This window comes from Rhinopithecus bieti, unplaced genomic scaffold (assembly GCF_001698545.2).
Source record: "Rhinopithecus bieti isolate Rb0 unplaced genomic scaffold, ASM169854v2 scaffold_641, whole genome shotgun sequence".
Taxonomy (NCBI): domain Eukaryota; kingdom Metazoa; phylum Chordata; class Mammalia; order Primates; family Cercopithecidae; genus Rhinopithecus; species Rhinopithecus bieti.
In genome coordinates, this window is record NW_016803417.1 from 3,231,943 (window position 1) to 3,251,843 (window position 19,901).

The 19,901-nt window shown below is 38.6% G+C and overlaps 1 protein-coding gene across 1 annotated transcript in view; it reads right to left on the bottom strand.

Moving 5' to 3' along the window:
* SMARCA2 (SWI/SNF related BAF chromatin remodeling complex subunit ATPase 2) overlaps nt 1-19,901 on the bottom strand; it is a 151,163-nt gene that overhangs the window by 120,959 nt on the left and 10,303 nt on the right. Inside the window, exons 4-10 of the mRNA XM_017883501.1 lie at nt 19,070-19,243; nt 16,571-16,741; nt 7,388-7,441; nt 4,518-4,648; nt 4,238-4,295; nt 1,453-1,553; nt 3-150 (exon numbers count right to left, since the gene is read on the bottom strand). Coding sequence (XP_017738990.1) covers nt 3-150; nt 1,453-1,553; nt 4,238-4,295; nt 4,518-4,648; nt 7,388-7,441; nt 16,571-16,741; nt 19,070-19,243 — 837 coding nt within the window. The remainder of the gene's footprint in view (nt 1-2; nt 151-1,452; nt 1,554-4,237; nt 4,296-4,517; nt 4,649-7,387; nt 7,442-16,570; nt 16,742-19,069; nt 19,244-19,901) is intronic.

Genomic DNA, 19,901 nt, shown 5'->3' on the forward strand with positions numbered 1-19,901 from the left:
ACCTGGTAATGCTTTAGGGTTCCGTTAATGAGAAGGGCGGACTGTTTCTCTACCCTTTCCGAGATGGCATGAGCCACGGTATAGTAGGACTGGGAGCCCCTGGCACTGTACTGCATGCTGTATTCATCATCCACGTCTTGCTTAGCTGTCCTGGGAAAGGAAAAAGTGGAGAATCACACACAGACATGTGTGCGCATGTGTTGTTTTACTTCACTCAAAAAATGATTTGAGAACCTAAAATAGCTGCAATAAGTGTGTTTTATTTATCAACCACTACTTGCCATGCAGTTAATATACACTATCTGTAATCCTCACAAAAAGCAAGCATAAAAGGCACGATGATGATCATCCCCATTTTATGCAGGTGGAGAACCTGAGGCTTACAGAGGTTACTTCATTTGTTTGAATCCCATAAAAGGTAGTGAAGCCAGGATTCAAATGCAGGTCCCCTTGACCCAAAAGACAGATAGGAGCCAGAACCCTACACCTGCAGATGAATACTTTGCCAATGAAGCCGTCCTAGACTGTTAAATACAAAGATAAATCCTGTTCACAGAACACTGGCTAAAGCTGGGAGGGCAGGGGAGAGGGCAACCCAACATTAAAGGGGTAGGAAGGAGGAAAGGCAGGCTTCTATCTTCTGTGCCTTGTTCATGAGCTAGTCTGTTATTCTGTAGGCAATGAGGAACCACTGAGGGGGATTCTTAACGCCTTCAGTGAAGGATCAGGGCAGACTGGTAAGAGGAAGGGTCCCTGAAGTGGGCACACAGCCAGCGAATAAAAGGGAGGAGTATGAAGATGTCTATTTCTGGTATTTAAAATACCTCATCTTTTAACATTTTGTCTTTTGTATGTTGTTTCACAACAGTTTTCTTTTAATAGTCGAGCTATACAAGCAAAGAAATGTGTAAACCCTTGATGTAGAGGGCCCACAGGAATGGATGAGACACAGAGCCAGGACACTCGGAAGGTTGGAGAGCGTTCAGGGACTGGGCGGGAGTTGGTGGTCAACTTGGCAGTGGCAGCAGGAGGAAGACAGGAATGGTGTCTCTCACTTGGGTTTCAGGGAGAGTGCTGATGTCATTAAGGGAGGCAGGAAAGGGAGTGAAGCAGCTAGTTAGGGAGGTAAGTCTCATTAGTTCAGTCTGGGATTGAAGTGCAGACGACAGGTGTGACGCTCAGGAGTGAGCCTGAGCCGGAGGAGGGGATTAAGGAGAGAGAAGAGGAAGGAAGTGAGGAAGAAAGGGAGGGGAGGAAGGGAGGGAAGGAGGGAGAATCAACATGAAACCCTGAGACCTGGGAACCCAGAACTCAGCGGTGACCTCTAAGAGCAGTTTCAAGCAGAGTGTAGGCGTGAAGTTAGTTGCCTTCCTTAAACAAAATTTCCTAAAAGAAAATTCATCAAGCATCATCCTCAGCAATGCATTTCCAAGGGAAAAGCTCAATACACACTCAATGATCTGCTTAGCATCCTTCTCAGAAACTTCTTCGCTATTTGGATCCAGGAGTATTTTCTCTTCGGTTTCCTGCCTACTGGACTCTTCTTCCTCATCCTGGAGAAGGAACAAAGATAGGGAGGAAATTATATTTTAACAAGGAAATCTCTATGATTGACCTTTTCTGAAAAGACATGAACTAGTATTCAACTTCCCAAATGAAGTAAGATCATAAAATTCAGGGAGGAAGTAAATTTAACATCTACTCAAATGAGGCAATACCCCCATTCCATTGCTGTTGAAATCATGAATAAGAGAATGAAGGAAACTCTCTGAGAATCCCCTAGAACCCTTGCCCCCAAGAATGAGTATGTAAACGTCATGCCAGAAACATAAATATTTATCATTATTTGGTTATCAGAGTCCTGCAGAGCATATCTGCTCTCACTCAGTAGCATTCTCTCTAAAGCCATATTGTAGAGATATTAGGATCCTCCTTCTCATATAAACACTCTCTCTGAAGGCTGGGCGCAGTGGCTCATGCCTGTAATCCCAGCTACTCGGGAGGCTGAGGCAGGAGAATCGCTTGAACCCAGGAGGCAGAGGTTGCAGTGAGCCAAGATCACACCACCGCACTCCAGCCTGGGCAACAAGAGTGAAACTCTGTCTCCAAACAAAACAAAACATAAAACAAAACAAAAAAATCCACTCTCTCTGATAACGCCCATGGGACTTGGATGGCCCCATACACGTCCACTGTAGAGGACCTGGATCTTGCAAGCACACTGCTTTCTGTGGCTGATTCACATCACACATCACAGAGTCCTGAGATTAAAAACTCTCAATAAACTTGACAAAGGATTCAATACCTCTCCCTTCTCAACTGAGTACTACATCCAGCTGACCCATTTGAAAGCATCACTAAATAAATGTCCATTCTGTCCACTACTAACCTGGTGTAGAAGGCTAAATCTTTCCAGACAATCCAGCAGAGTTTCCTTGAAAAGCAGGTTTAAAGAGAACCATGCTTTTCTATAAATCTTAAATGACAAAGTGTGAACTGACATACTATCAAGGAGAAAAATCAAACCTTACGATAGCAGATCATTTAGAAGCAGGGAGTAAGCTAACGCCTTGGCACAACTCCTTCATCTTCCAGGCCAGGAAATAAAATGCTGAGAGGGGACATGACTCTCCACATGTCACTCAGGCTCACCTGCAGCAGACCCATGCGATGGGCCCAGGGACAAGGGCTGTCTGTGCCTGTCATCCTCAGGTTGGCACCTGCTGGCTAGGTGGCCTACTTTATCTTATCTCTGCCCTCTCTGGTTCTCTTAACTCGAAGAGAAGGTTCTTTCAGTAGGTCATTTATAAGCCCATTCATCCAAGTAAACAAACCCCCTTTAAATATCTTAGAGATAGAGTAGCTGGGGAAAAAATAGCATGCCCCAAAAGTATTTGCTTTTAAAAAAAAAAAAAACAAACAAAAAATAAACAGGATCTTGCTCTGTCACCCAGGCTGGAGTGCAGTCGCATGACCTCAGCTCACTGCAGCCTCTGCCCAGGGCTCAAGCCATCCTCCTACCTCAGCCTCCTGAGTAGCTGGAACTGCAGGCATGCGTCACCACACCCTACTGATTTTTGTATTTTTTGTAGAAACAGGGTTTCACCATGTTGCCCAGGCTGGTCTCGAACTCCTGGACTCAGGCAATTCTCCCACCTCAGCTTCCCAAAATGCTGGGATTACAGGCATGAGTCACCATGCCCAATCATGTTTGCTTTTTAATGATCATACATTATATATGAATAATATATATATGAATATATATGCATCATATATATTATATATGAATATAATGTAACTTTTATTATTCTTCCTTTTTACAAAAGCATTAAGTGCTCATGGAAGACTAATTTGGAAAACACAAGTCTACAAATAGAAGGAAAACAGCCATAGTCTTGAGATCCTGGTCAGCTATTATGGGTAAGGATGCTTTACCTGGTCCTCGGCACCTATGCTACAACACTCTCAAAAATATCAGATCTAATGACTTATTATATATTAACTAATATATATTAACAATGCTCTAATAAAAGAGATCAAAACTTCTTTTAATACTTCTATTTTTAATTATTACATTAAACTTTTTGTAGCTGACTTAACGAATATTTTATTATTTCTCAATTTCTATTAAAAGTACCCAAGATTCCCATTTTAGGTTCTAGTTATACTAAGTATTCCTTCCAAGAGACTGAGCGCTTCTCTTTGGGTAACAAGTATATTTAAGGAATTCAAACAAGAATCACATTTGGAGAGAAATCAAGAGGATCAATAAACTCATTAAACCAATCCCATGTTGCCTTTTTTGTCCAAGTTTCCAGACTCAGAATTGCAAATAGACTTTAAGGTCTGAAGGACTTCAGAACTTTTTGGCAGCTAATTCTCAGTGTGAACCACTTAGAGGTATGGCATGGCCTTTCTCAAAGTAATCCATCTCCAATTCTCCCCCAAAAGACCACTTCACCATGTCCAAGTTAAGCCAGCTTCTCTTTTCTTGGTTACAAGTGAATTTAGAATGTGCCAAGTTTCCCCATTAGCCAGGGCCTCCCAAGAGATCACTGTACCTCTAGGCATACACCATCAAAGCATTTGTAAATCCTTAGCCCCAGCTGTCACCCAAAGGCCAATCCAGGAGGAAGAATCAATAGACGGACACAAGGCCCGGGCTTACATTCAGGAAGAAGTTCCTTCCTCTGACAACTTTCAAACCAATAAACCCCAAACAGAGATACATACATACCTCCTCCTCATAATCAGAATCACTCTCTTCACTGTCGGATCTAGGGGCAACTTCATAACTAAGGAAAAAGAGTGAGGAAGAGGCGGGGGCTTAGTTTTTTAAATTCTCAAACAATAAAGACACACATGACTTAATAGCACATTCTATGTGTAAAAGACAAATCCAAATAACAACTTCAACCATCTCAGCAAAGGCTATGTAGTTTTAGTTTCGAGATTGTACAAGATTACCAAATCTAAAAAGCTAAAAGAACACCCTGAATGCTGCTTTCACGACTTACCCAGGATTCATTTCCAGCCAGGCGTCCAGCTGACTTGCTTTGGGTGCTTCTGGTCCGAACAGAACCTTGCCGGTTTCTGTGTGAGTTACTTTGACAGGGAGGTCACTCATCTGGCTGCTTTCATCTATGGGCTACAAAGGAGAGAAAACCATGTCATGGCTTGATGTTAAGACCTTCTCCCAGTTCTTTACTAGATGTTTCTCAGCATTTTTTGCTGCCCAGCATCTGAAACCTTATTCTGTGTTTGGAAATTTCACTACCTAATGAGTTTTGGTGGGAGGCGAGAGGCTACCTCCCACTAAAACAACTGAAAATGCTGCCTCCCTGGCAGCTAAGATACTGGCACAAACCTCAGCTCCAGCAACCAGATACATCACCAAGGCTGTGAGTTAGGAGCTAGAAGTGCAAGGGTGTGGAAACCAACAGGTACACTGGTGCAGGGCAGACTACAGTAGCAACAGGAAAGTGGTAATGGCTCTGTCAAGTTTCTGCCTGCTCCCAACCACAGCCTGTCCTTACTGGACCAGCTGTAGAGCATAATATTGGGGATAGCCCTGAGTCAGGTTCTTCAGAAACCCAGGAGATCTGATGAGTTGCCCGGTATCCTATCAATACATTCCCTTTTTATTTAAATCAGGCAGAGTTGATTTCGGTCATTTGTAACTAACAACTCCCGATTCCTCAACTAATACTTCCCAGATAACAACTACTGCAAAGTCATGGTTTCAGAGAGAATGAAACACAGAAAAGGTATTATAACCCATGTCATCTCATGAGTGGCTGGTTTGGTCTCTGCAGAACCGGTGTCATTTTTCCAAAACTAACCCCCAGGTATCTAACCCAACTATTGGTATCTTTGAGTGTGACAAAGAAAAAAGCTCTGCTCCTCTGAAATCTGGCAAATTGACCAAGATTAAGCTAAAGTTCATTACTAGACTACTATATCCAAGGAACACAAGAATCACACTTGAATATAATCAGTAGCGAATGACTGCTCCTGATTACAGGGTGACCTGTACTTCTCTAGAAGCAGATCCCTAAGTAAAATGTTTGTTTGGAAATGTTTGATTTGTGAGTGGTTCAAGTTATCTATCTCCTGAAAAGTAATAAAATTGAATTTTAGACAATTCAATTCCAAAATTTTCCTAAATTCCTTTCAATTGGAATTAAGCAGAAATGATAGGATAACCTACAGTATGCTATAGTTTATCTTCCATATCTTATAGGAAATGACCAAAAAACAAAACAAAACAAAAAACACATAGCCAAAGGTTCTTTCCCCTTACACTCTCAACAAAGCACTGTCAGCATAAGAAACAATATATTAGCAATTATCCACAAAAATAACCTTAAAAAGAGAAAAGGCTTACTCCAGGTTGTCATTTTTTTCTTTTGTGTGTGCTAAAGCAATGGTTTTGAACATCATTACTTTGCATGCCAACATGACACTTCTTCCTCATTAATGTAAAAGGTCATCTATATACTCAAGAAATAAAGAAGAAAATCTACAATTTGCTATCATTTCCCTTGGAAAAATCATATTCTGTTATCATGAACCATTATAATATAGCTTGTTTTTGTGCTAATGTCATGCCTCTAAGAAAACTGGAAATCACTGTAGATGGAATTAGAACCTTGGCAAAAGCGCTGAATGAGAACAGAAGAGCATAATAATAAGAACATTATTTCAAAACAGAGCAAGATGTCCACGTTGCAAGCCTTAGCAAACAGGACACATGTGTTAAGATTAAAAGAAAAAAAGATGTATGTCACAAGCCCAAGATCAGTAGCTAATTTTCCCAACAGACAGTAAGATATAAGAACACTATTAAGCTAACATGTTAAATCTCTCCCTGTGTGCTTGTTAATTGTAGACCAATGGGAGGCATACTTAGGTAAGGCCGGGCTTTTGCAAATTAGAGTTGTTTCTAAGTGCTCTAATATATAGTATTCTTTTCCCATAACAGCCCACGGAGTTTCTTACATATCAGACATTTATCCTGATCCTTTCTTTCCTTGTGATGGATTATAGTGGTTAAGTAACATTTATTGTTCAAGAGGTTTCTGTATAGAATAGTGGTTCAATCTTTTTTTTCTGCATCTCTGCTGTTTGAGTTCACAATACAACTGTGTGCAGAGCGATACCAGAATGGGAAGTGGCAACCTCCCACCCACTCCGATCCGCCAAGTAGGTTTATCAGAATTTATGAGACAAAATGAAGATTATTGGAAACAAACTCCCTTCCCATCCTGCTCTGGGAGTATGCCTCCTCACTGTGAATTGCTGGCAGGGAACCTTAAATTCTTCAGGAAAAAAATCCAATAAATAAATGGTATCCTCATAATTCAGGAGAATATTAGAACTACTAGGAAATGAATTTTAGGACTAGGCTGATGAATATACATATAGAAGCTATACGGCAAGCCTATTAAAATGTCAAAATAAGTTAACCAAATACGTGACTTCTTTAGTTTATATATTTTATAATTTTAAACTAATAATAAACTAGAGAAACTGGGTCATATGTTATGCTTCCATATCATTTACTGGGCAAGATAATTATAGAATCATTTAAGATTCTTACACATCCTATATATTTATAAATATATGATTATATGTGCACAAAAAATTCTGAAATAGTATGCAATACATTTAATATCAGTTGATTGACAGTCTGACATGCAAGTAGATTGTTTTTCACTGTATCCCTTTTGTATCATTCTAATGTTCGACTATGCTAATGTATTACTATTTTTACTTAAATTAAATAGCAGAGTAAGAAAAAATAGTACGTATGAAGAATGGTGCTGCCAGGTATGGCACGGACTCCGTTCAGCAGAACACAGTGGACAGGATGTCAATCCCTTACCTCTCCATCCGGTCCCAGGGCAGACTCCCCACCCTCTGCATTCTCTTCAGCCTTCTGCAAAACAACAAAAATGTTATATGTAACCAAGACGATGGGGTACAGGACTTCCTGGTAACTCTCTGGTATGTAATAGAATTTCATTGTTACCTCATTATTATCTAACAGAGCTTAAGTGTTAATGCCTTTTATGTTCATTTCTCTTTGCTGAGACAAAACATGTATTTTATGAGCAACTTGTAGAGAGTCACTTAAAGCCAGATGTGATCTGAGACCAGCACACTAGAGATTTGTAGATTGTGTCTTCAGGGACTCAAAGAGCTTAAGACAGGGCAGCATCAAGACAGTGGTCAGAATCTGAAATGTTCTTCTCATGTTTGGGAGTGGGAAGACAAATCCTGACACAATTAGCTCAACTTTCCTATGCCCCAAGCAAGTTTTCTTCAGCAATGAAGAACAACATTCTAAAACTGTCCATCAAGAACAAGCTCTGATAGCAACAATAGACACTGGGGACTGCTAGAGGGGGGAAAGAGGGAGTGGGGCAAGAGTTGAAAAACTAATTATCGGGTACGATGATCTCTACCTGGGTGACAGGATCAACTGTAACACAAACCTCAGCATCACGCAATATACCCAGGTAATAAACTTGTACATGTATCCCCTGAATCTAAAATAAAAGTTGAAATAATAAAATAAAATAAAATAGGATTCTCAATAAAAGAATAAGCTATGAACCACTCCATGGGCATAAAAACATAATATAAAACTTTATGAGTTCCCTGGATGTTTTTAATTCCACCTAAATTTCTTTCATAATATACAGTATTTCTACCATGTGTATATGGGAAAATTTGATGCAGATACTGTTGTCTCATGAAGAATTCTGTTATCTACCATTTCTTACATATCCCAATATCTTAGTCCATTAACTTCTATGTGCCTCAAAAACAACCTAAATGAAAAAAGTTAAGAATATGTCATATCAGCCAGGTACGGTGGCTCACGCCTGTAATCCCAGCACTTTGGGAGGCCAAGGCGGGTGGATCACAAGGTCAGGAGATCAAGACCATCCTGGTTAACACAGTGAAACCCTGTCTCTACTAAAAATACAAAAAATTAGCTGGGCGTGGTGGCGGGCGCCTGTAGTCCCAGCTACTCAGGAGGCTGAGGCAGAAGAATGGCATGAACCCAGGAGGCAGAGCTTGCAGTGAGCCAAGACCACACCACTGCACTCCAGTCTGGGTGACAGAGCGAGACTCCGTCCCAAAAAAAAAAAAGGAAAAAAAAAAGATTATGTCATATCTTGTACATATCCAAGAAAGTCTCATCTGTAATATACGCAAAATAATGTAAAATTTCTTCCACTTATGATAACCTCTCTGAGAAGTGAAATCTTTAAAATCACCTCTATAGAATCCCTATTTTAAAGTTACTGCTGGAAAGCTATACTATTTCTGCATAGTATAATGAGGAAAAAAAAAAAAACTTTAGTCACTTCCTTTGCCAAGATGCTTGAGAAAATGAGCTTTCCTCCCTTGGGCTCTTTAGTTAATTAAAAATAAAAAATGATGATACAGAATCAATATGAACTCAACTTTGTTTACTTAAGATATCGATTATATAATACGTTTTTGCCTTCTAGAAAATAACTCAACTGTCTTGTGACAAAATAGCTTTTAAGAAAACACTTAAAGTTTAAAATCCACTTTTATTCATAGTGGAGAAAGGCAGTTCCGTCAGCATTTGAAATTTCTGAAGTTCTTTTACAATGCAATTTTCTTACCAAAAATACATGTATGTATGTATGCCAAAGCACAAGGCATAAAAAAAAAATGCAGCTTCTACCAAACAGTAGGAAATAAAATACTCCCTTTGGTTATGATTTTCCAAGAAATTAAATTTCACCCCAGAGCGAAAATACTTATAAGCTCAAAAGAAATGATCAGCTTCGAAGAGCATCAGGCTCTACATCTAAGCTAGTGACACAGAGAACAATAACAGAACCCCTGTATTCAGAAAAGAAACCATCCCTGCTACCAGTCACTGAAGGTTCCATTTTTGGAATTCTCAGAATCTATACTCAGGGGACTATTTTAATTAATGGGGGAAAGTCAATTAATCCCACCATTCTTTCCATACAAATCAGAAATAAGCTACAAATTTGGCCAACAAAGAAAATCAAATGAGACAATGAATAAGCCAATTTCAAATATCTAGCAAGTGGAATTGGATCACCATTTCAATGAATAGTACATTAAAAAGCTTGAAGCATCATATATTAATATAATCAAAACTATTCTAAAGGATACTTTCCTATGAATATACTATAGACTAGCTAGATTGTTATCTAAAAACTGTCTCATGGTCAGGCCCTTCCATTACTTAAAATCCCCCAAACTATTTTTGAAAATTCTATTAGGTATCAAATCTGAGAGACAGAGTAATATTAGATTTAAGACAGTTGGTTCTGGAATTAGACAAACTGTGTTTGAATCTTAGCTCTCCGTAATTAAGTGCAAGAGATCTTAGTTGTATGATCTTGAGCAAATCATTTTCTCTTTGCGTCTTAGTTCCCTCTTGCATAAAACAGGAATGGTAACTAACAGTGCCTATATCCTAGGGCTTCTGCAGGACTGGGTCACTGTTTCAACATGTGCAATCCAGTGTCCCAATTAATATATATGCTGCCAGCCTCAATCTCCACATTGTACAAGGGTCAACGATAGTCCAAGGACTATTCTTTTATGTCTATAATTAAGACTGGCTGTAGCATTTCCTGAAAACTGCTTCATAAGGCTACGAGGTCAGGGATTTTTGTCTGTTTCATTCACTGATGCATTCCCACACCCACAAGGGCATCAGGCATTTAAAAGGCACCAAATAAATATTTGGTGATTGAAGGAATGAATGAAAGCACAAAGAACAATGCTTTCCACTTAGCATATGCTCATTAAATTATTATTATCATAAATAGGTGCCAATACATTTGCAAGTCATAAAATAGTTAAGAGCACATACACAATCAGCCATTGAATTGGTGCTCTGTGTGACTTCCCTAGCAAGCATGCCCTGTCCTTGGACCCAATTCTGCCATGTTATTCTAAGAGATAGAGGCCAGGTGGCAGTCTACTCTATGGCAAAAGATGTCAGCTTATCCCATCATACTTTGGATTCCTTCAGTTTGATGACATTCCTGGTTAGCGCGCTTTCATAAGCCCACGTACTCACATCAACCTCATGCTGTGCCTCAAAACTTGAAAAAACAAAGCAAAACAAACACAACTGTCCCCTTTTTTGGTTCAAAATTAACACCCAAAAGCTTGTGATCGGTCTACTGTTTGAGCTGACTTCGGACAGTCTCTAAGCACCTGATGAAATGTCCTGGTGTGGATGCAGCAGCTGCTACAGTGTCTTCTGCCACCTGAGAAATTTTCATATGTAGTTATCTGCATCATGTAATTGCAAACGCATGCTATCAATATTAATGGTTGATGCCGGCACTTATTTCCATTGATTGAAAACAAAACAAAACACTGAACAAGAAACTTTGTACTGGCTTCTTCCTACATGCAAAAAGAGTTTAGAACTAATTATGCTTATGTAGGAAGGGAGGAGTATAATTAACCTAATCATGTAAGGGGACATGATAGGAATTTATTCATAACTAAAGATTACTCATAACTAAAAATTACTCAAACTAAAGACAGTGTGTGTTCCCAATTTCAAAGGCCAATGTCAATTCATATCTTCCATTTAGCAATGTTCACAAACAAAGGTATGTGCACGGCTACCCATCTTCCTTGCAGAAGGTATAAAAAGTAATCAACAGCAGGGCTGAGGAAGGAAAGAAATCTCTAAACATGAAAATCCCATGTAAGCTGAACTCAATAGAAGATTTCAGTAGGCCATTTTATTTAGATTACTATAACATAGGCTATAAACAGCCTTATTACATAAAGAAACAGTTTTAAATCAAATATTTTACAATCTCTATTATAAAATGAATGTACTTTATCCCCCAGTGGGTGTTGTTGTAATATACTGAAACAACATTCAAATGTGCTGGTATCTGAAGGACTCATTCTGTTTCACTGGAAACCTAAGCTTTCCAAAACCACTTGAGTTATTTTTACTGTCATTTAAGTAGACCGTAAGATAGGTAATCGGGTAATTTTAAAAAATGCCCAGGAATATCAAATTAACAGGCATTTGCAATGTTAATTGCAAAAAACAACTTGGGTTGTTTCTTACAGAGAAAATTAATTCAAACATTTTGACTCAAGTAACTGGCCAATCCAGTTAAACAGAACTTTGCTCCAAACTTCTAGTCTCACCCATTTTGACACTGAACTAATCAAATAACTAATCACTGTGGCACTGTGTTCACCTATCCTTACAATAGTTCCTCCACTGGAATGTCCAGAATCACATTAGAACCTTTCTTTCATCTATGAAAATGCTGTAGAGGAAAGCTGTAATAAAGTATATAATCTTTGGGGAAACTGTAAGAGATAAAAAAAACTGAGAAGAATCAGGGAGTAGCTTGAATTTAAAACAAATGTCTCAATAATATTACTGCTTTGCTTTTCAAGCTCTTTTTACTGAAAATTGTGCCAACAGCAGGCTATTCTGACATTCCAGTATCTAAACAGGATAAAAACACATTTCCTACCACTATATTGGCCAATACATTATGCCAGAAGGTTAGACCTGCAAAATATCACAGTCCTGAGATTTACTTATAATAAGTGGTTGGTAAGGAAAAAGAGAGAGAGAGACAGGATAAAAGAACTTTTAGAAAGAAAATCGAACCCTCCAATGTAGACTATATCTGGCCTGGTGTTGCCTCAGAGATTCTGAGTATGTGCCCATTAGTATCATATGTTTCCAAAAAATGTCACAAATAAACAACACAAGAATAGTTCTGCTGGTATACATCCCACTGAAAGATGTGGAAGGGAGAATTAAATATTTAGTTTTGGCTGATGTCAACAGCTCTGGAAACTGAGCCCCTGAAATAGCTAGACTTTTTTTTTTTTTGGAGACAGAGTCTTGCTCTGTCGCCCAAGCTAGAGTGCAATGGTGACACCTCGGCTCACTGAAAGCTCTGCCTCCCGGGTTCACACCATTCTCCTACCTCAGCCTCCTGAGTAGATGGGACTACATGTGCCCGCCACCACGCCCAGCTAATTTTTTGTATTTTTTAATAGAGACAAAGTTTCACCGTGTTAGCCAGGATGGTCTCAATCTCCTGACCTCATGATCCACCCACCTCAGCCTCCCAAACTGCTGGGATTACAGGCGTGAGCCACCGCACCTGGCCGATGGCTAGACTTTTAAGCAATAGGCAGAGGTGCTCCTGGTATGGGCTCCTAACCACAGCTTAAGGAAAAATGTACCCTAAAGTACTGTGAGAGATGCCTCATAATCACCAGGAACCCTTGTAAATTAGAGGCCATGTAATTAGAAAATTCTCTTTGTAGGAGTTGGGGGAACAGGGTGGTAGGCAGAATTTATCACCTGAGGATAACTCCTCTGCATGCCTCAATATTTAAAGAATCTGCCATTGTCCTCAAAGATAATCTACACACTAATATTCAACTGATTTCCAACTAGACAAAAAGTGGTGACCAATTATTACTGATTCAACACCACAAAGAATATGCAGTAAAGGTTTAAAAAAAGATTTATTTTCAGAAAAACATAACCACATTATAATCATGATTCCACTTTCGTATCATAGAATTGCTTGATGAAATAATGTTTACTGAGCACTTACTATATGTTAGGGTATATTCTACATGCTTTAGATAAACTTTCCCATGTAATCCTCACTACAAATCTATGGGGTAGATAATGTTCCTGTTGCCTTCTTACAGATCATGGGCCTGAAGCACTATGGTAATAGATCTTTTAATGAAATAGCCTACAAGAGAATAACAGCAAATTAGTATATATATTTTCTTACGTAGTTTTGATTTTAAAAGATTACCTGCTAATATGACCCAGTTCACTAATTTAGCCATGTTCACGCCAGTTTTACTTGCCCTGGTGCCTTTATCTAGCCCCATTCTCTTCTGTACCGTGTAGGAAACCTCAAGGTCATGCAAAATGCACATTATAGCACATTCATCTTGAACACCAAAGAAATTAGTTTCATATAACTAGGTTTTCAATACTTTAAAAACTATTCCTCCTCTGACACTTAAGGAGATACATGTAGTTCACTTCTTTTCTTCCATTTCAAGGGCTTTAATGGAAGACCACGCTGAGAATGAGAAGTTTCAAAATGATTTATAAATGTGTACTTCAAAAAATGTCTGTAATGATGAGAAAACTAAACAAGGTCATAACGGGTTAAAGGAAACCTACCCTATTATTCACGAGCAACAAGTAAACACAATAAACTCCCAAAGACAGAAGCCTCTGTTCTTCTAGGGAATTAAAAAAAAAAATTGTACACTAGTTTAATGCTGAAAATAAACGGTAATCCTTTTCAGATTAAATTAAGTGAAAAAGTCAACCATCTTCATGTTTAATAGCACATTTCTTAGAGTTATCTGTAGCTTAGTTGTCCTTCAAACTTAGTGCTATTAGCTATTAGCTCACTGAGTAAAGTACATTTTCTCAAAACAAAAGTTTATTGAAGTATTTGTTAATTAAAAAATATTGATAGGTACAGCATAATATTTAATACCATAGAAAAGTGCTAAAAAGGATAGCAGAGATTTTTATGCTCATGGGCACGGAAGTTTTCCTCCACCACAGAGAAGCTAGAATAAGCAACTCCCAATCATTCACTCTAATGGAGGGAAGAAGAACTTACAGATAATCCAAAATGTCAAATCAACTTTTCAAAGCATCCCCTTCCTTTGCACTTGAATAAAGGTGCATCTGGAACTGGATAATTCACTCTTAATGAAGTCTTAAAGCCCCGCAAAAGAGACAGGAACCAGGAAGGGTTAAGGGCCTCAGTTTCTTTTTTTCCTCCCCCCTTTCTTTGTCCCACTTCTCCCAGAAGGAAACAGAGCCCCTCCAACTTAGCCCTGCTGAGGGCAGGAAGTGCTCAAATGCTAGGCACCCAAGAGCATGCAAGGAAGGGTAGATGGCTGACCATAAAGTAAAAATTCTGCACATTGATCATGTGAGATAATCAATGGGGGATACTCAAAGATACCTGTAAGGTAGACAATAGTTGCTTTAATGTCTATTACTCATTTGCCAAGAAATCAGGCCCCACCTCCAACTGGAAACAGTTTCCCTCCACAACATTCATCCCAGCTTGTAATTGTATATTTGGGTGCATGTTGGATTAAAATCTGTCTAGCCTCTCTTTCTCTCTCTGATTAATATCTGTCTAGCCTCTCTTTTTCTGTCTCTGATTAAATTGTGAGAGAAGGCAGGATGTTTTCCTCACCATTGTACCCTCCTTCTCCCAGCATTCTAGCACATGACCTAGCTCATAGTAAATGTTCAGTTAGCATATGTTGAGTGAAAGCGTAAGACACAAAGAATAAGTGCTATTACCAAATTGAAGGCAAGGGTTTGAAAGGGGCATGCCAACTTACAGATCATGCAGAGTAACAACTGAAAAATAATTGTGACAGGTCCCTGTTCTGTACAGATGAACACACAAATATAGGCATAATCATCAACACTCAATTGTGTATCTTTCTCTGCCTATGATGATGCAGCTATCTAACACCATGGCAGAAATCTATTAATTGTAAGCCATAATCTCAAATCTGGGTCATTAGCTTTTAATCATAAAGAATGTAAAACACAAATTTTAATACTAAAAACACTAACAGTGATAACCTCTGCAGAACACACGGCTGAATTAGGAAAAACTAAAAACTGCCATTTAATGGGATCTACTTACAGAATATTCCAGAATTCCATCTTTCTCTGCTATCAATATGTCAGTAATTTCTTTTAATTTTAAACATTTTTTATGGAAGTCAAATAGACATAAAAAATTCACCATCTTTATCATTCTTAAATCTACAGTTCAGTGGTAATAACTATATTTATATGATTTCTTTCCCCATCATCCTTCCCTCCCCCTTACCTATATGTTCCTCACTAATTCTGAAAACATCTTTTTAAGGTAGGAATTGGAGCTGGAGTTTTGCACAGTCTATAATGCTACATTGACAAGAAAATGAGGTATTCCTCACCAACAAAATGTCTAAACACAAGCCCTGAGTCATCTCTCGTTCATCTTCACAATGAGGTAAGCTATCTTATACTAAAGAAATCAGTGCAAGAAGACACCTTCTTAATCACTTATTCCTCCTCCTTAATTATGAAACATAATTTTTCCTCAGGTATGAGGATTCAGGGGCCATGAAATTAATTATTTTTTGAAAAGCATTTTGTTCAATTATTCAGTGTACAGAATGAATGATTAAATGCTACCAATCCTCGACCTTTACAATTGTGACTTCCTGTTGATGTTTGTACCTGGCCTAAACAGAATTTATCATGAAAACACAGTATCAACCAAGAACTAGATGACTGGATGATTTAAGCTTCAAAGAGGATCATATTCACAGGCCTGTCCTCAGCAGGTTACTCTTGAATTGAGATACAATATCTGTAGAGATTCTAAATCTCACCCTTCATTTCTCATGATAATTAGGAAATATTTCACATAGGGACTCTTTTTTTATGTGATTACCTAAAACCCCAATGTGCACACTCACCTCACTGCGACACAGGGACAGAACTGAATGAAGAACTTTGGCACTGCCATCTGTCCAAGTAACTATCGCCTGTATCTTCCTCTGGCTTCTTCCAACCTGTATGCTGCATTTTCGTCTTAAATTTCTTTCATAATTGAGTAATACCCTGTCATACTGGCATTAAACTTAAGCAAACACTTACTTGTATCTGTTTTTCCTTTCCCAATTAACTGTATATACTTAATTTAAAATCTATTAAACAATGATTTATGAACACTGTTTTAGTTTAGTACATCCTATTATTACGCCCTTACCTCCAATAGTTGTCTAGTATATCTAATCAACACTTTCATGCCATACCCATTTACGCAATTTTCACAATTCAGTCATCTAAACTTTCACCAGTTTAAGAAGTAGTACTTAAAGAGCAATACTCGCCTTAAACTTATGCCTGCCCATACACCCTGGACTCAGCCGCCACCACTAGGATACGCACCTTCTTCCTCCTCCTTCTCTTCTTCTTCTCTTTGGCTGCTTGGGCTTGCTTGTGCTCCCAAACCAGGTTGGTCAGATTGGCTACATACTCATCGGTCTGCTGCAAAAGGTAAGCTAAACGCCTGTCTTTCTTTTGATCAATCAGTTTTCTATAGCCTTCCTCATCTTCAGCCTATTAAGGAAAGAAGAGTATGATAAGAGCATAAAATAAGCATGCAGACAACTCCACTCTCCACTCTGTCCTCCCCTTGACAGTCTGCACTTTGACTGGTAGGAGTGTAGCAAACTGGATGAGTTGGGCTGTTCAATCCATTGCACAGAGTTTGAAGCAGGGCAAAAACACAGAAGTGTGATGCCTACATCCCAGGACACTGGAGTTTACAGCAAAGTCCGGGCACAAAGCCACGCTGTACGTGTGGTGTGATTAAGCACTCTGAGCCAGCTCTTTGTTTTCTGTGTTGCTTTAACTGTACAAAAAGATTTTAGAATTTGATGACTCATAATCTAAAGTTTATCTTTAACTCTACATTTCAGAAATTTTCACATATAATCAAAAGCAGAGAGAATAGTATAATTTCTCCTATCACCAACTCCAAACAACAAAAAGTAACTTGTGGTGATTCCTGTTTCATTGCTACTCTTCCCCTAAACCCAAACTGAATTGTCTTGAAGCAAATTCCAGACATAATATCCTTTCATTCATAAATATTTCAATCAGTACTACTAAAGGCAAGGAATCAGATGGGCTTTGAACAAATAATGTCTTGTATTTTAAAAAAGTCTTTCTTTTGGCCTTACAAACTTTGTGGTTGATAGAAAAGATCAAATTTGGGGATTTTTTTTTTTCCCCTACAGATCTGCACTGAGTAATGGGCCCAGGTGACTGGAGACAAGTCACTTAGCACCTGAAGTCTGGTACTGCTGAGCAATAAAACAGATACAGTAATTTTCACTTCCACCTCCCATTAAGCAACATGATGAGGTTTAACAGAATAAAATTCTGATGTACTCTGAGCCATTCTGAGAGAAATGTCTTTGTGTATCCCAATAAAAGGACACTCCAAATTATTTTTATCATGTAATGCCACGATAAAAGGAACAAGCTGCAAAATCTTTAAGCGGCAACTCCATTGCAAAAACGAAAACAAAACTTGGGATCTTCTGTCCAGGGGTGTCACTCTAGCATCTGCCTGAGTGACAGCAGCTTCATCACTCAGTCTAGTTGCCGTCTGCCCTGTGGATGAGCAAGAGCCTCAAATGCTATTATAACTCTAATTGCTTTTGGTTATGGTTGAACTCACTTGAAGAAAGAGTGATAAAAAACTTCAGTTTCTCTATTATCTGTATATTCCATCATTTAATTGCAAAAATTAATGATTTGCAAATGCCTAATCATTAGTGTCAAACGAATCTGTTACTGAAGTTCTAATATAGTTTCACTTCAGTTGAGTCAGACAAATTTGACTGCTTAGTGATCAAATTACTATAAAAATGGTCTAGTCAGAAACCTCTTGGACAGTCCCCTCTCTCCCCAGCATGGAGAGGGAGGCAGGATAGGGTAGTAAGATGTGGTAGTACCTGGACACAGAGGCTTTTAAAACATGGTGTTTACTCTCTGGAATTCAAAAAATGAAAAAAATGCAAACTGCAATACCAGCAAGGAAGACAGTGTCACTTAGAATTTTTCAGGCACATAATTATGGGCTAAGACTAATGACCTTATCTTCATCTACGCAGGCATTATGTCCTAGATAGAACCTGCAGGTCTCCTATAATTATAACATCAACAGACGTTTTTCTAAAATCCACAGTATGCTCTGAGGTCCAATTCCAAAAATAAATGGTCAATAAAAACAAATACTCAGGCCAATAATATAAACCTATCTCTTCTGTGCTTATATTTATATACCCATTAAAAAATAACAGTGCAAATGTAATGATCCATGAATAGCCTTTGACCATAACATGGTTATCACAAAAAAGGCAACATTTCAAAATCAACTTAAAAATCACTTATTACACTGTTACAGAATAATTTCTCCCATTAAAAAAGAAAGATAAGCACCAGAGGCTTCAAAATACAGACCTTCTTAGATTTGAAGACATGACTTAATGTGTTACTCATTCCAAAAAACGTGGTCATTCATCTCAAAGAGGCCATATTTTTTAAAGAACTGCATTTGCCATCCATCCAGATTTGGTTATCAGACTCATGCAAAATATAGTACCTGCTTTTATGAGAGAAGCTGTAATCTGTACTGCAATGCCACCCCAGGACACAGAAATACTATACTCATCAGTCATCCCCCTAGATTTTTGGCATGTGCTGTCCAGGAAAGAGAAAAGGTTTTACTTCATCTGCCTAAGGTTCATATAAATTTATTAAAATTTTTGATAAGCAGTTTTCACTTTTTCTTTCTACTACCACCATATTTAATGGTCTCATTGCAGACGGATGTGGGTTGAGTGGTTTCCCGGGCTCCTGCAGGGAGTTCCTTACCATCAGTCGCCGCATTCTCTCCTTTTCAATCCGCTCTGTCTCCTTCTTCTGCTCTCTTTCAGTGTTGGCATGCCAAGTTGCCACTGCTTTGGAGAGCTTCTGGATCTTTCCGGCCACAGACCGATGATACTCCTTAAAATCTTTTGCATGTTGCAAAATACTGTTCAGGTATTCCTAGAGGATCCAAAAAGGGAAGAAAAGGATACTTAAAATCCATTGCCCAATGTCCTCTGAGCTATCAATGTGTCCAAGAAAACTCTTAGTGTGTGTTTAACAGCATGGGAAGACTAGAATCTGTTTGGGGATAGGTGCCTAGTATGTCTCTGCAGTTGAGGTGTGGGCCATGGGGCTGGTGGGAAAGATGGCCTCTTTAGGTTCCTTTTGTTGCAAGCTTTTGCAAGAGAAGCCTCCTCAGCCTTGAGGGTGTGGCCACATGAGAAGGGAAAGATCAAAGACTGAAAGAGACCTACAAAATGGCAATGATAAAATGTGAAGCAAACCACTCATTCACTCCAAAATAAACCTGAGGAACATGGGCAGTTCCAGCAAAAAGTATGTCATAAAAGTAATGTTTTTCTGCTCTAACTTAACTACCCTAGATTATGACCCAAAGTAAGCTGATACAAAGTTAAAATTGCCATGCAGAATTCGTATCCACTTTTTAAATATATCTCTATTTACACTAAAATCCCACATTTTTTTCAAAAGGAAACTAAGCTAAGCACTAAATTAAGCACAGGAAAACAAAAACAATTTATAGGACTATGACAGGAAAACAAATCCTACATCAAAATATTTCCAAACCCCCCAGAAAGGAATGTTTTAAATATTT